The sequence below is a fragment of the Octopus bimaculoides genome, chromosome 3 (genome assembly GCF_046866305.1).
Source record: "Octopus bimaculoides isolate indiv1 chromosome 3, ASM4686630v1, whole genome shotgun sequence".
NCBI lineage: Eukaryota > Metazoa > Mollusca > Cephalopoda > Octopoda > Octopodidae > Octopus > Octopus bimaculoides.
Window position 1 is genome coordinate 68,840,444 of NC_142930.1, and position 17,464 is coordinate 68,857,907.

Here is a 17,464-nt window from a genome sequence, read left to right on the forward strand (position 1 = left end):
AAGTCTAATCATGCACAGAGAGTGAATGTGTGATCTTCTTTACTGTTGCATCTCACCAATGAACCTTTTTGGGACCAAACAGTGACTGGTGACGAGAAATGGGTTCTCTATAAAAATGTCAAGCACCAAAGACAGTGGGTCGGGAAAGGAGAAATACCGGCACTCCAGGTAAAAGGTCTTCACCCACATAAGGTGTTGTTATTTGTTACATGGGATATGAAAGGCTTAGTCCACTTTGAACTTTTAAACCCAAAGCAAATAATAACAAAGGAGATCTACTGTGAGCAGCTTGAGTGGCTTAAGTCAGCGCTAGAAGAAAAACGACTATCTTTGGTTTCAAGACGAAAGGTGTTCTACCATTAGGATAATGCTCAGCCACATACAGTGAGGATGACATTTCAAAGGCTAGAGTAGTTTGAATGGGAAACAATGCCTCACCCACCATATTCGCTAGACATTGCCACATCTAATTATCATTTATTCCAGTCTTCAATAATCATTTGATTGGAAAAAATATGAATTCTGTAGATGATGTCAGAACAGTACTGGAAGAGTATTCTTCATCACAGACAAGTGAATTTTGGAAGGGGAGCCAGGAAATGTGTCAAGGCTGACAGAAAGCGGTCCAGCTTCCTAGGGCTAAATAGCAGCAGTATGATTCCCTTATTGGGACTGTCACGTTAAGTTGACAGTATACAACTGCTATATATATACACACACACACATGTTCAAATGTTACATCACTGAAGACTCCACATTTCTCACAATACAACCCTCTTTTAAAAGCAGTTAGGGTCTTATAGAATTAAAAACTCCATTGCTCTCACTCATTAGAATATTTTGGTATGGTTTTTGCAGTTAGATACCCTTCCTAAAACCAACCACTTTACAGTGTGTACTGGATGCTTTTTACGTGGTGCCAGCACCAGTGATTTTTATGTGGCACCAGCACCAACAGGGTCACTGAGTAACCTGCAAGACAAAAAGATCCTCAGATGGGAGGAGAGAGTAGTAGTGAGGGTGATGGTGGCTTTGTGCTAGTCGATGAGAAATAAGAGGTATAGAGGGACAGAGGTAGATATCCTATGGTAGAGCAAATACATGAATACTCCAGTTGAAAAAGAAAGGAAGGTGGGTTAGTAAGATAAAGAGAGCAATAATGAGAGATGGTGGCGAAGATGTGTCAGGATATGCGCTTGGGGGACATTGTGGGTGGTGAGAATAAGTGGTTATACAGAGGTTTGGACAGGGTGGATGGGCAGAGTAGAGGTAACTGAGGTAAATGATGGAATGAAATATAGGAGAGGCTCAGGGGCAGGTGTTTGCAATAGGTATATGAGGGCATTAAGGGTGATAGCAGATAAGTGAGGTGTTAATTATGGAGAACAACACAGGAGAGAGGAAGCACAAAAAGGAGGTGGTTGGTGGAGACAGTAGGTGGTGGAAGATAATGGAAGTGGTTCAGGGTGGGGAAGGAGATAACTGAGAAAGCAAGGGGATGTAGTATGCAGATATTCTGCTCTCTGGTGATAGAGAGGTGATGTGTGTTAGGGGATGAAAGGCAAGGGGAAATGGTTGCCAAGGCAGAGAGGATGCAGGTAGGCATGGAGCAAAGCCCCTCACAGACAAGCAATAACCAAGGTGGTTTAGGATATCAATTCCGTTGTGGTGAATGGGTCTTCTTGAGTACAGAAAGGCACCAGATATCTCAGCTCTTTGTCATTTATATATACATAACTCAGTGCAATGATCCAAACGAGAAAGTCACAAAGAGATGAGAGTTGGAAGGAGCCTATAGATGGCGAGTTTTGCCAGAAGATTCATAAGCCAGATATGGTCAAATGTTTTACAAACCTGACCAAATTATATCATGGGGAAAAAATGAACATTTAATGTAGAAGTTTAGACTCAGGTCAGGCTTAAATAAGCAGATCTATGATCAAAGACATTCTGACTGTAACCAGTTTGCCTTTTTCTATAGTAAGGATTACACAGTTCAATGTTTGCTTCATTTTATAAGATAATAGAGTGTGATTTTGAGAGCTTCAGATGCTACTTCTAGCAGTTCACATAACTGTGTAAAGGCATCTACATTAGTTCAATGAATGTATAAATCGTTGTGGTGGTAGTGATAGTAACAATAATGATACTCTAAAACGTAATAGATGGTTTAAAACAAAAAAAATTCTTTTTAAGATGGCATGGTGTGATGTGAGAGATTCTGTTATTTTAAAAAGTCGAGTGCCATATAGAGGCTTCCTACGAGTGTTACAGGTGGAACACACTTAGTCATTCAAGTAATTCTCTATCATGGGTTATACAATAAACTTAGAAACATGTACGCATGCATATGTCATATCCCTTTGAGGAAAACCATTGCCAACAGCCTAAGAGGAAGAGAAAGCATGAATACATAATCAACATCACATTCCCTTTGTTTCACTTCTAATCCTTGTTAGCTGTGCAGAAAATTCTTTGCTGAGGTTTAATAAGACAATAACACATATGTGGTTTCACTAGCTGGATTTAAAGATGAGATCCACTCTTATCTACATGATTTTTTACTTGTTTTAGTCATTTGACTGCAGCCATGCTAGGGCATCACCTTGAAGTGTTTTAGTCAAACAAATCCATCTCAGGTAGTACTTATTCTATCGGTCTCTTTTTACCGAACCATTAAGTTACAGGGAAGTAAACATACCAGCACTGGTTGTCAAGAGGTGGTGGGGGACAGACAGACACAAGGGCACAAACACACATATATATATATAAACACACATATACGATGGGCTTCTTTCAGTTTCTGTCTACCGAAACCACTCACAAGGGTTTGGTTGGCATGAGGCTATAGTAGAACACACCTGCCTGAGGTGCCATGCAGTGAGACTGAACCCAGAACTTTTTTGTTAGGAAGCAAACTTTTTACCACATAACAACGCCTGTGACCAAACATTTTGGTTAGCTTAGCTAATCTTATCTCTTTTGTTTTCAGATTTTAAACACTCTCAGGAGTGTTAGGTCAACTAATCATGTGGATCTCAGTTAATCAAAGATTTTCAACCTACCATGTTACATGCAGGACTCTGCCTTATATGTATTTAATATGAAAATTGCTCCCCAGAGGTAGTTTCCTTCAACAAAATATTGCTGATTTTCATAATCTGTATCACTACATTACTTGTTTTCCTATAAAAGTGAACCGCTTCTAAATCTGCAGAATCAAATGAACGTTTCACTGAGGACGTCTAATAAGACTGCAATATATACGGTTCTTTCACCAGTTGGCTATTAAAAGATAACACACTCACATCTGCATAGAATATATTTTGCTAAATTTTTTTGGTCATCTGATCTTAATGGGGTTATATCCTTTGTTATTAGATTCTATAAACACCCCATAGAGGGAGTTTTTATCTAGTTGAAGAGATAAAGTTTGTTGCTTGAAGTTAATCAACTCTGATACATGCATGAAATCCTATAATGGTATATAGCCAACTAAGCTTGTTTGGCAAATTGTCTGGCAGAACAGAGTCAAGGTTTTTTTTTTTCGTTTTTGCAGAATTCTGTTTTAAGCATGCTATTTTAACCCCTCATAACTTTTTTTATTTTCAGAAACTTTTTGCAAATTTGTATTTTACACACAACTACAAAAGAATTTTTAATTTTTCGAAATTAAAAAAAAAAAGATTTTTCAAAAATCTTTCTCCCCATAAACATATTTAATGGTCTATTGCTGGGATTTAAGCCAAAAATTCGGACTGTCCGTATTTTAAACTGTGATTTAAAAAAAAAGGAAATTCGAAAAATTAAAAAAAATTTTTTTAAATAAGGACAGTCCGTATTTTGGGCTTAAATCCCAGCAATAGACCATTAAATGTGTTTATGGGTAGAAAGGTATTGAAAAACATCATCAATACGTCAGTGACAAAGAAGGAGGATATGAGGTGGTCATGAGATGTGCTAAAAATCACGCACCAATTTTTTTTTTTTTTAATGCATAATCGTATGAATTCCCGTGTGTAGAACACAAATTCGCAAAAGTTTTCTGAAAATTCCAGGAAAATAAAGAAGTTACGGGGAGTTTAATAGAGTGAATAAGCAGAATTTCGCCTTTTTTTGTTTTTGCTAAAGAGTAAAAAGTTAGAAAAGTGTTACAGTACATGTGTGTACATTGCTGCAGAAAGGTCATATCAACAATTGGAACTGTCCTCTTCATAAAATACTCTGCTTTTCACAATGTCGACGAAGCCACGAAATGTATGGAGAGACTATTCAAAAGTTTCACCTATGTACTGAATGTTTATTATTCAGGCAAAACGCTAAATAATAAAGAACTATTTAGTTGCTGTGTATATAGAATGTTTGTAACAAGTTTATTTATTAGTTTCATTGTGTAGCTGTCGAAGTTAAAAAGTTTGGGCAACTTTAAGAGAAGAAAACGGTGTTTACAAATTCAATCAATTTGGTTTTAAGTGTAAGTAAAACCTACAAAAATATGTATAAAAATTAATGAGAACAATCACACAGTGAGTTATAAATAATTGAATTTCAGATCAGAATAAACACTAGTGAAATATATACTATTGGCCTTTTTCTGGGAAAAAGTTACATTAAAATTGTTCCATATTTACATACTCTGAGGGATACACACACACACACACACACACACACACATACAAAATGTTACGATAAAAAAAACTTCGAGAAGGGAGATTAATTATTTCATTTGATATTTTGTTTTAGATCTTGGTCTAGAAAAATATGGACTGTGTCTATGGCCACTGTGCAGGCATTTAAGATAATTTTAATATTTAATCTACATCCTACAGACGTTCAAGTTGAGAATCGGCAACAACACTGCTACCAGTCAGGAACTCTAATGGTCACATCATGGACACGTTTCTTTCTTTTTTTCTTTTCTTTTTTATATGGCTCTCTTAGACTGGTAGGGTTTGGTAGAGTTCCGCAACTTGTTAACACCCAGGTCAGACCTACGATGAAAGGTGTCCCTACTACGATGTCCTTTAATATGCCTAGAACTATATTGACTATGTCCTTTCGCTGGTTGGGAGCTTTTATAATTGGAGTGACTGGGGTATTAGTCGTGTCCCCCATGGTGAAAAAGAGACAAAATGAAATGGCTTGAAGTGCTGGAAACAGAAATTCCCTCTTGTATAAAATGAAGATAGCAATATTTGCTCCACAGTTCTGTAAGCAAACAAATAAACAAATGTGATTTGAGGAATATTCGGCTGTTGTCACAAGCAAGTAAGCCATCATTGGTTCGCAAGTGATGTTTAGAGCTGTAGCAGATTTTCATGTAATATATTTGATACCGTATCGCACAGATATTATCTATGAGTGCTAGACTTGAAAAGAAATTTTTTTTAACTCAACAAAGAACTTAGGCAGAGTTTTCAGACTATTTTCAACATCCAAATAATTGTTTTTTCAACTTACTCAAATAGATGACACATTAACTCAATTTTTGCATACAAGTTTTTAAAAGTTTTTTGTTTGTTTGCTTTTTCTTTGATCAATGGATTTCTACTGAAACTCTGGCAATTCTGCATCACTCCCGGAGTGATGTGTTGGCGATATGTGACGGCGGCACCCAGCCCAAAAAATACTATCACATTCATTATCTCGGAAGTATCATAACGTAAATAAATGTTGTCTGACCCATTTATGAAATTATTTCTCACAACGTATATGAAATTCATACGTGGCTATGTACTATCGTCACTGTTGATTATTGATATTCTAACATATGACAAGACAGCAAAACTAATCTGCAAAATAATTGCAAGTTAGGTTAATAAACCAAATTAGGAAATAAAAAGAATATTTTCTTATAAATCTAATAATCTGTTTATGCCTTTTCAAGTATTGCTGGTCCAATAATAATAGATCACGAGAAATGACATTTATAAACAACAGAAATACCGAAATCATAAACAAAACGTGTAAATACGGTTATTTTTGCAATGAAATTTTTAATTTGGTGGCATATAACTGGAAATCTTATGAATTTAGAAATGGTAAGTCAAAATAAGTCCCAAACATAAGAAAAATATGACAAGCAGGATTGTTGTTTATTTGGGGAGTCAGCAAATATCTTAATATAATAAATATAATCTAAGTTGGAAATAAACTTAATATTCAGTTTTTAAGCTAAAATAATGTATCTATCAGGAGTGGGGACGACTGACAATATAACCTGGGGAGGAAGTCGATATATTTCAGATTGTTTATTTTCGAATCGAACTAAAACACTATATTAAAGTTATCTTATAGCCATGGTCGTCCATATACATATACTTCATATACTAAATAAACAGACATTTTCTTTTTAGAAAGTCTGCGGACTGTCGTTTAGATTCGAGACAGATTAAGAAAGAGATTTTTGAAAATATGGAATAATAAAACAGCGTTCCACGTTGACTGGTTGAAGGAATAGAATATGAAGATTGTTGTTTATTTCTTCAGACTACCAATACATACATCTGCTGGTTTTAGGAAATGAATACGTATACCGTACGTACACACATATGTGTCGTGTGTGTGTGTGTAGGTAGATCCGGCCTCCGTCTTCAGGGTGGAGAAATATGTGTGTGTCTATGCATACATACATACGTGATAGATAGATAGATAGATAGATAGATAGAATATTTGTAAGTTAAACCTTTGAGACACAAAATATTCATAGCAAGTATATCAAATAGACAAAAGTGTAGCAATAAAACTTACGGGTTGATTTGGGTAAACATCAGAAAGATGGCTTTTAAGTTTTCTAACAGTCCATTCAAGCATACAATCAACTGTAACATCCGCGATTCGCTGGTTGGGAGCTTTTACAATTAGAGTGATTGGGGTATTGGTCGTGTCCTCCATGGTGAAAAGAGACAAAATGAAATGGCTCGAAGTGCTGGTAACACAAATTCCCTCTTTCTCAAATGGAGATAGCAGTATATGTTCCACAGTTCTGTGAGCAAATAGATAAACAAACAATATCGTTGTCGAGAAGAAACAACAAAAAACTTGACTGATGTAATAAGAGCTATAGCAGTAAAGCAGGACAAGTTGTAAACGGTGTTAACCTATATATTTAGGAATGAGCTTTTAGTGAAGGAAGGGTGGAGCTGGATCTGAGTGGACGGTGACAAAACACGTAGACCACTGAAACTATCCTAGACTACTTGTGTTTATGGGGTGTCTAAGTTTCTAAAATTATTAACAATCTGGCGAGAAAATGTTAGTATTAGCTTATAAAGATTATTTTTTGCAGTTTACTGTTCTACAAGACGTAACATCAAAACAGATGTATAGTATTTTCTTTGTTTAAGGAATTAATGTAAAATGTCATATAAGAATCGAAATAAAAAGAGAAAGAGTCAAATTCTTTTACAAGTTGCAGTTCTGGCACGAAAGTTGAAAGTCTGCTAGGCTGCATTATAGTATTATTATACAAGATGCATCATAGTTTCCCAGAGAAACGTCAGTTTTGGTAGATTACTTCTCATCATTGCTGACTTTGTAATTTTTTTCTTCTTTGATATGAAGGTGTTTGGTAAAAGATAAACGTGTCAAAAGACTATTTCAAGAGATGACAGACACAATTTGAGGCCTCACTTTGATTTATAAAATGTTGATGGTGATGTCAAATTCTATACTTCGATGACCTCATTGACTCCATCACCAGCGGAAGGAGCCGGAACAGGAAGTACACGTATCAAATTCGTGCAACACGGACAAAATATTTCACTGTTTACTCAATAAAGCGTTACAAACGATGGGGGAAAAAAAAAAGAAAACAAAACGATAATACTGGGTATCAGTGATCAGGTTATACTCATATCATATACGACTTCGATTATTAACTATGGAAGAAGAATAAAGAAATTAATGTAGAACGTCTGTTTAATTTGTAGTTGAGCCCCGACAGATATCTGTTGCGTCATGCGACCTTAGATTAAATTCTTTCCAAAACAAATACAATGATGATCCGCGACTTAATGATTGGTTGATATAAGTTTAAAAAAAAAAAAAAAAACAAATGTTCTGTAAATCTAGATTTTCTAAAATATGATTCAGAGTTGGTTTAAACTCTTGAAGTAAACATCCCTTTAGGGAAATTATTTTATTAGATTTTAGGTATTTAATCCACTCTGAACACAAATTTGTGAATAACAAAACAAGGGCAGGTTGAATTTTATAGGTATGTGGTTCCCAAAGGAAAGGATCAGAGTGACTTAAATATTAAAGTTGACGAAAGGAAATTTTTTTAGGGCGAACTGAATTAAGTGCAGGAGAAAAAAAAACAAACAAAAAATGAAACTTTTATAGTAAACTTAGCAGAAATAAGTAATAGTGATTTTTTTTCCTGAATAAACAGTAGAGTGTGTGTGTTAGAGAGAGAGAGAGAGAGAGAAAGAGAGTGTGTGTTTGTGAACAACAATCAATTTCAATTTGGAAACAGTTCACAGTTCTACAGTGCAGATAGAGTAGTTCTGATGCAACTCTCTGTATATGTGAAGTGTACTTTTGAATTTTGTGGATGATTTTTAAGCATGTCATGTATATGCGTGATTAAGTTAAATACTTTGGACAAGTTAAATGATTTTGTTAGAGTCGATGTGTATGTATACACACACGCACACACACACAAACACACACGCATGTAATTTATAGTTGAGAAGCTACATCAGTGACGTAAAGGCCTTGAGTTTCAGACCAAAAACACTCATCAAATTGTACTTTGGCACAAGATCCTCGGCGCTTGAATCATTGATATAGTTTATTGACTATAAATAAGATACAACACTCTGTTTTATGTATTCAGTTCTGGTTCTTCCCCCTCCTCCCTTTCTATCTTTCTCTCCTTGTGTGTGTGTTTCCTTGCCTAGATATTGCATGACAATTGTAGCTGAATGTCAGTGTTATTCATTTCCAGTCTTCTGTAATAAACATGTCCAGCTAAAGGGAAATGTTACCTTACTTAGAAACAGGTTAGGATTTGTGACAGGAAGGGCATTTAGCAGTAGAAAATCTGTCATCGATTTCCCTCTGGCCTACACAAGCAAGGAAAGTGAATTATGATGATGATGAAGTAGTGTCCTGTCCAGATGAAGATATATCTCTGATCATATTAACTCATCAGAATTCAGAGATAAGCACCAACCCTGATGAACACAGCAATCCATGCAAGAACGTTCATCTTTTACATACTAGATGAACAACTCCATATATGACATATACTTCTGTGAGTATACACAAAGACCAGTTTTTCAAAGTCATTTTTAATCTTGGTTTGACATCTTATACACCCATGCACACACTCACACACACACACACATACAAACACGCACACACACACACATACATATTATGTCAAACTTGGCTGAACAAATGAACAGATACATTATTTACATTTGACGGATATTTGTCCCTCATCTTGTTTGTTGTTAACACGTTTCGGCTGATATAGGCTCCAGCCTTCATCAGGTGTCTTGGGGAAATTTCGAACCTGGGTTCTCATTCCTAAGGTATTTTTCGATGATGATGATGTTGTTGTTGTTGTTGTTGTTGTTGCTGCTGTTGTTGTTGTTGTTGTTATTATTATTATTCAGGTCACTGCCTGGAAACCGAAATTGGAATCTTGGGGTTAGTAGCCCACGCTCTTAACCACTGCGTCACGGCATATGACGTCATCGCTCTTATACTCTACTATCCCTTTATAAAATACAGAGGTGCTATTTCCGCTGTCAGCCTTGTCTGCCCTGTGGATTAGCGTGAGTGCCTGTCACCACTCCTTTTGCCATTCAGTCGTATTCTGTCTTTTTATCAAATCGAAGAGAAGTCGCACCAACTTGCATAGTCACGAATCAGAGCAAGGGACAACGGTCAGACGGTAGGTGATAACAGACGCAATAAACACCTGTACCACCTCCACCCTCCCTTTCAGGGACAGCGCCCTTCCAGACTAGGGCCTCCATCCTGCCTGCGACCTCGCTCCAATTCTCTGTTCCAAACCAAACTCCAAGCAACTGAACAGGACCATCCGTCTAGTGCCCCATTAGACATTATCGGCTTGGACATTGGACATTATCGGCTTGCCGCTCCAAGTGCCGAGCCGCAAACCAATGGACTTGTCCTTGTTAACTTTTGCCCCTGCCACCGCCTTGTATCCTGTGATTGCATCCTCTACACAAGGTAGCTGAGCTACATTCGACACAGTGATGGTGACATCATCCACATATGCAGATACAGACTTACCACATCCGATGTCATTGGAGATGCCCCCTAAACTCTCCAACCGCTGCAGCAATGACTCAAGAGTCAGTACATACAGAAGCAGAGACAGGGGGCACCCTTGACGAACCGAACGCTTGATCTCAAACGGCTCTGACAGGTAACTGTTTATTTGGACTGTGGATTTGATGCCACCATAAATGGCCTTGATCCAACTGTGAAAGACCAAGCCTAGCCCAGCCGCCCCAAGGACTGCTGCCAGGTACTGGTAGTCTACCCTATCGAAAGCTTTACTTTGATCTTAATAGACCAATGCCCCACCTTTACCGGATACTTTACCTACCCTGTCTAAAGTGTAGCATAAGAGATGAAGATTGTCCTGGATTGACCTGCGTCAAACTTTTTGCAAACACCTTGGCCAAAATCTTTAACTCTACATTGAGTAGAGTTATGGGCCTAAAGTTACTAATATGATCTCCCTTGCTCGGGTCTTTTCTGATCAGTGTCACCACTCGCCGACTTACAGAGCTGGGAATCCTCCCATTCTGCTGCCCGTTCGGTTAGACGTAGGCCAGTAAGTGTCCGAACAAGTCCAGCATACTACGATAAAATTTATAGGGCAGATCATCCAGCGCTGGCGACTTGTCCCCGGTGCATTCAGCCAGCACCCCCTCAACCTCTGCAGCTGTAATTGGCCCTTCACAACATTCCGCCTCCCACGCTGAGAGTCGTAGCCCGCTGGGGAGGAAGTCCATGGTCCAGCACCCCGCTTGTCCCAAACAACCGGGCGAAATATTGGTGAAAAGCCTCTTGCATCTCCTCCTGTCCTTTAATCGTATGCCCCTGCTTGTCAATCAAAGACTTTATAGAGGCTTCACTGCCTCTCCGACTTTCCACATGATGTGCCCATCTGGCAACATTAATACCTTCTCTACCCACTGCACGTAACTTAGCCCTGACTCTACACCCTTCGTGTTTGGCTTTGAGATGATGGAATAACACTGCTCTTGCTGCCATCACTCTGGATGAAAAGCCAGCTTCCATAGCCTCCTCTAATTCCTTAATTAGATTTCCTTCGATTCTAGTCTTCTCTAAACTTAGCTGTTTACAAAATCTAAGAGACTCAGAACGAATGGCTTGCTTGAGGGCGCACCACCATCTATTATTAATGATGGCGCCGCATAATGCCTTCTGCACTAACTCCTTAACCTGAGCACGGAAGACTTTACAAGTCAAAATAGACTTGTTCATCTTCCAGTACCCTGGTCCCTGTCTATGACACTTAACTAGGTGCACCTCACACGTCACAAATTTGTGATCCGTGTAAGGTACACAACAAAAGCATGGACAATTAAACGTATTCCTCTCTCTCTCTCTCTCTCTCTCTCTCTCTCTCTCTCTCACGAATATCCTATCTAAATAAGATCTGTATGAACTGTTGTTATTAGACCACGTCCACTGTGGAACGAGCGGTTCATCCAGTCTATATCGGTCTACTAGTTTATAGCTCCCTAGTAGCCTTTTTAGGCTAGGACTTCCCCTTCTATCAGTCGAGCCAACACTATTCACCTGTGCGTCGAGAATAGTGTTAAAGTCTCCTGCTAAAACTAGAGTTTTTGACGTCACCAGAAAGCTCTCCAGGTCTCGAAAAAATACAGCTTGTTTACACTCCCTAGGAGCATAAACAGCTACCAAACTGAAGGACTGCTTACTTGCATGTGTCACATCTAGGACGACCAGCCTATTTTCTGGGTCCAGAAAGACTGTATTTACCTGTACGTCCAAGTTTTTTTCTGAACAAGACAACCACGCCCCCGCCTCCCCGTCGACTAGAAGAAATAAATTTCTCATAGCCATTTAGCAGAGGTGAAAACACCTGTGGCCCGTTCAGCTTGGACTCAGTCACCACACATATATCAATTTCTAGTGACCTGAGGTCGTCCAGGAGTCAAGTTTGCTTCCATTTCAACACCAGGCCACAAGCATTTACACAACCTAACTTAACTTCCATGGTAAAAATAAGAAACTTACATTTTAAATATGGGGAGGGACTGCACAAATTCGCCAACCTCCCCTTCCTTTTCTTTCTGAGGTGTAGTCTCTGGTGTAGCCACTGTTCTAAGCACAAATCTTTTGTTGGCCATCTCTTGGCTAACATCTTGTATGTCCTGCAGGTATCTTGCTTTAGATTGTTCGAATAGTTCTGCTTCTATCCTTGCCAACTGTATATTCGGTGGCATACTTTGTATTGGTTGAAAAATATACGTTTTTTTTTTTTTTATGCGAAGTTATTATTCTCTCTAGAACACTATTTTTGTCATTGTATTTCACAATCCTTTCTCCTAGTGTATTTTTAGGGGTGGGTTGGTGGCGGGTTTCAACTTGGGGTGGATTGGGGAGTTTTTTCTGTGTGTTTGCGTTTTGTGTAGATGTTTTCTTTGCAAGGAGAGAGGAGTCTTGGGCATGGGCTTTTTTTCTTTTATGTGAAACCACTGTGGTAAATTCCATTTCCTCTTCGGCTTCCTTCTGGTGTGTGTTTTCTACATTTTGTTTATTCCTTTCTTCCGCTTTTCTTGTGACGCTTTCCATCACTTTCTTGTTACTTTCTTTTTGGGGAGGGACTTCAGCCTTTTTCTGTTGTTTTTTTATTTTTTTATTTTTTCGCACTCCGAGCGGACGTGCCCTTTTTTTCCACATTTAAAGCATCTGGGTCTACGTCCCTCAACTGACACTCTAGCGCTCAGTCCCTCCCCTATAAAAATGCAGACTGGCCTTGATTCGAGCACGTCATTTAAGGCTTGAACCACCATCTCAAGTGTTTGGCCTTTCCAGTTTAGAGCCTCTCTCTTTTTCATCTGGAGCATTGTTATCTCCTCCTCTGAGTCATAAATTATGGCCGCTGCCATCCTTGTTATGTCGTAACCAGCTGCTATTTCCTCTATAGTTATTTTTGCAGTTCTCCAGCCTAGGTAAGTCGGGAGCAACATTATTTCATCACTTTTAAAAGTTTGCGTCGATATTTCTTTTGCTGTTTCAGCATTCTCGAATTGCACCCCAACAGTGGCGCTTCTTGGTCCTCGACCGGCATAGGTAATTTTTCCCCATATGGGGGTAAGGCACTTCTCTACCACCTCGTTCTTCACTGACATATTTTGTATACTACCATTCTGGCAGTTAAGTTTTGTATCATATCCTGTGGTGGCAGAAGTTTTGTTTCGTTGCCACTTTTCTTTACAAGGTTTCGAATCTTAAATAATTCTTCCTTAGACACCTCCAATTCACAGAAATTGCCACCAACAGCAGCAGAGAAATTTGGATTTTCCTTTCCTTCCTGATTACCAACTTGGTTACTTTCTTTCATTACCAGGAAATCCTCCATTGAGAACAGAAAGTCAACATTCGACAACAGATTTAATTCCATTTTTACAAATGGTCCTCGGAAGTTCAAAAGGAAGCATAAATATTTTTGTCAAAAAATGACAAAAATTTATTTTTCACCCTGCAACAGGCACAAAACAGTTCAATAATTTGTACAAAAAAAAAAAAAAACAATTTTCTGCCCCGTAGGACGAAAACTTTTTTCAAAACGACAACAGTTCAATTCAAACAAGAGTTCAAACGTAACAATTTCAACAGAAAAACCAACAACAACAAAAAAACATTAACCAAATAAACTCACTAAGCAACAGCAGCTGAACATAGAAGAGTGAAAACCACCGGTTGGCAATGTATTTCTTTATTAAGATTATAATATCTGACACAGAAGGGACAAACAAGACAGAACAAACAGATAAATGTTACAGTGAGTTTGGATGAAACTTTAAAATTTTGATAATTACATAATATAATATATTCTGAACTTTTTATGGCTGGGGCGGGGATTCACCCTGATGGGTGGAAAGCCCAGTGACTATACCTTTATCTTTCTCCATGGAGATTAAGCAGCGTCTCTTGCATCCATCTTTCTTACCACATCCTTCCATCTTTTCTCGAACACACCTCACAACAGTCGTCTCCTCTCCAGCCCTATCTTGCTCTTCAGATATCTGAAATAAGTGAGCAATCCAGGGCCAGAGATGAAGGTTCCCATCTTGTCTTCCAAACACACTCTTTCAACACTGCCACTGTAAGGAGAAAACATGCTTCACCTCCCTTCGAGAGTCCGGTGGATGGCACAATCTTTATTATAGATCCAGCTGATAGCTGTACTCTACCTAGGTGTGACAACACATGTTCAACGTAAATTATCAAGCCTGAAAGCTCCCGACAGTGTACAAAAGTGTGCTAGACGGTTTCATTGTCCAGCTCACATCTTGGACATGTCGTTGGCCATTCCGTACCTGGATAACTTATTGCAAACAGGTAAGGCATTCCTGTAACACTGCCAGGTCAGGGAATTTTGGTAATTATCCAAATACCCTGGCCTGAAAGTCTTTTAGAACAGGTTGATAAGTTGGTTCGAACCCCAGAGCCCCTCCTAGGATGTCATCATTTTTAGCCTCTACCAGCCCTCTATACAAAACCAAGGTGGTATTCCCACTGCCAGCCTTTCCTGTCTTGTGAATCAGCATGAGTGCCTGTCGGCACTCCTTTTACCATTCTGTCAGATTCCGTCTTTTAATAAAACCAGGTTTAAACCTCTCTAAGGAGGCTAGTCGTGGAAAGAATTCCTCCACCAGCGAATTCCACACCTTATTACCTTCCAGAGATGTCTCATCCTCAACGCATGTCTGCACATCATAAGCCAGGGCATCCCTAACCCGCCATTTAGCAGTTCCTGACAGCAGACGGAGCGCCTTACAAGTGACTTTCCTCCTTTCCACAAAAAGCAGAAAAGGAGACACGCCAACTTGTTTATCCACGAGTTGGGGCAAGGAACAATGGTTAGGTGGTAGGTGATTACAGATGTGATAAACACCTGTATCACCGCCACCTTTCCTTTCAGAGATAGAGCCCTCTCGGACCAAGTCCGAACTAGAGCTTCCACCCTGTTTGCCACCTCACTCCAATTCTTCTCCATTTGGGAGTCCAGTCCAAACCAAACTCCAAGCAACTTAACAGAACCATCTGTCCAGTGACCCACGACACTGGACGCTACTGGCTTGCTCCTCCAGGTGCTGAGGCGCAAACCGATGAACTTGTCCTTGTTAACTTTTGCTCCTACCACCACCTTGTATCCTTTGATAGCGTCCTCTACACAAGGTAGCTGAACCTCACTGGACACATTGATGGTGATGTTATCTGCATAAGCAGAGACTGACTCACCGCATCCGATTTCATTGGGGGTGCATCCCAAATTCTCCAACTTCTTCAGTAAAAAAACGTACAGAAGCGGGGACAGGGGACACCCTTGACAAACTGAGCGCTTGATTATATTATCCCCCTTGCTCGGGTCCTTCTGGATCAGCGTCACCACTCCCCGTGTAGACACAGGCCAGCAAGTGCCCGAACAAGTCCAGCATACTACAATAAAATTCATAGGACAGACCATCCAGCCCTGACAACTTATCCCCGGCACACTCGGCCAACACCTCTTTTACCTCCGCTGGTGTAATTGGTCCTTCACAGCATTCCGCCTCATGTGCCAAGAGTTGCGGCCCACTGGCAAGGAAGTCCTTTAAGGGCTCCCCATGCTCAAGTGAGTCGTCCTGTCCAAACAAGCCGGCGAAATGGTGAAAGGCTTGACTTTTGATCAGTCAGTAACTTTTGCCAACATCGGCCAATGAATTTGATATTTAGCTTTTGAGCGCCATTGGTTAGTTTTTTGTGTTTTTTTTTTCCATGACGTCATCACTCAGACCCTATCATGAGGTGTCTGCATTTTCTTATCAAGACTGAAAAAGGGTTCACTATTCGGGCGTAAAACAGTACAAACAAGCTGTCATCCAGAGACATTCCTCTTTATAATTTTGTTAGTGACAGTAGAAGTAGTTTCGGTTCTATAGCTCTGTGGACATGTCGTTCAGTCCCTTAATGGCATATCGACTATAGCAGCTAGAACTTTGTCAAGGCGTAATTAGTGAAGGGGAGAGTCAAATGCCTTCTTAAATTTTAGTCATACAGGCAGTATACTTCGATGATGTTGTTTTGCTTCCTTAAGGGCAGTTTTATTAATAAAGAGTTATTTGGTACTGACACCGGACTTCTATTTATGTCCTCCTACTTGTTCATCTGTCACTACATTGTTTCGCAGTGATACTGGAGGTATACATTCAGGCAATCTATGAACAGCCAACTCAGAACATTTAAGCATGCTGTGAGCCTGAAGTTTTCCGCCACTTGTATTTCCTGGTTTTTAGCTATGAGTGTTGTACGTGCAACTGGAAGCCAATTTAACATTTCATGTATGTATAGATGACTAGCGTCCGTATAGTTACGTCTACCATATACCACACTCAAGGAGATATTCGTCGAAGATGTTGCGAAGTGGTATAGAAATGTAGAATCATATGAACTTCAAAAAATATGAACAGATATGTACATGATTTGAGGGATATTTGATTGCTATTTCTATTACGACAATTAACCGCACTGGAACGCGTATTCATATTTATGTATATGACAAGTTCGTATGGTTGTTTTAAATCGTATGCGGTCCATGGGAGAGAACTTCGTCTTAATTACATTATTCGCGAAAATAATAATTATGTCCCTTTAAGAGGGTTTTTTTTTTGTCTTTTCTTTTTGTTTTTTCAGTTGCAGGATTCGGACCCAGGGAAGAATCGTAACAACGAATTCTATTTCTGAATATATTTTTAGTATCTTGATAAGGCACTTAATATCTACATCATTTAACACGCGTCAAAACTGTTTAACGACTGCATTAGTGTACCTTTTCTCAAAAGATTAACATGTGATGACAAATCAGTATTAGCATTTTAATTAAGTTTCTTTTTTTGTTTATGGTGGAGGAGTTTTATTCTTTTTTTTTTCCATTCTGTTTGTGATCGAGCGGATCTTACGTTTACATCACTAGTCATCATTATCTTTCGTCAACTCTTCTCTGGGGCTCAACATTCTGAGAGTTGATAACTGCACACGTATTTCACTTCCACGAGTGCCTTCTATTGAGAGTACATATTACTTTTCTCTTCATCACTGCATGATTCCACATATATAACTATTCATAACTGAAGTTGTGTTAGTATTCTAGTTATTAATACCCGGCCGTCAACCTTTTAAATGAGCTGTACACACACAGTTTTGCTTAAAT

The 17,464-nt window shown here is 39.0% G+C and overlaps 1 protein-coding gene and 1 long non-coding RNA gene across 3 annotated transcripts in view; one reads left to right on the forward strand and one right to left on the reverse strand.

Annotated features, from left to right (window-relative positions):
* The window catches only part of LOC106879530 (homocysteine-responsive endoplasmic reticulum-resident ubiquitin-like domain member 2 protein), a 41,563-nt gene extending 33,853 nt beyond the window's left edge, over positions 1 to 7,710 (reverse strand). Inside the window, exons 1-2 of one of the 2 annotated variants that reach the window (XM_052966354.2) lie at positions 7,409 to 7,710; positions 6,751 to 6,985 (exon numbers count right to left, since the gene is read on the reverse strand). In XM_052966354.2, coding sequence (XP_052822314.1) covers positions 6,751 to 6,894 — 144 coding nt within the window. In that variant the 5' untranslated portion in view covers positions 6,895 to 6,985; positions 7,409 to 7,710. Of the gene's footprint in view, positions 1 to 6,750 lie in introns of both variants that reach the window. The other variant, XM_089349178.1, reaches the window with a different exon arrangement.
* Positions 7,711 to 8,892: 1,182 nt separating this feature from the next.
* Positions 8,893 to 16,388, forward strand: LOC149136568 (uncharacterized). Its single transcript, XR_016241071.1, has 2 exons — positions 8,893 to 9,262; positions 13,619 to 16,388. It is a non-coding gene; the product is annotated as an uncharacterized LOC149136568 (long non-coding RNA).
* The last annotated feature ends 1,076 nt before the right edge of the window (positions 16,389 to 17,464 follow it).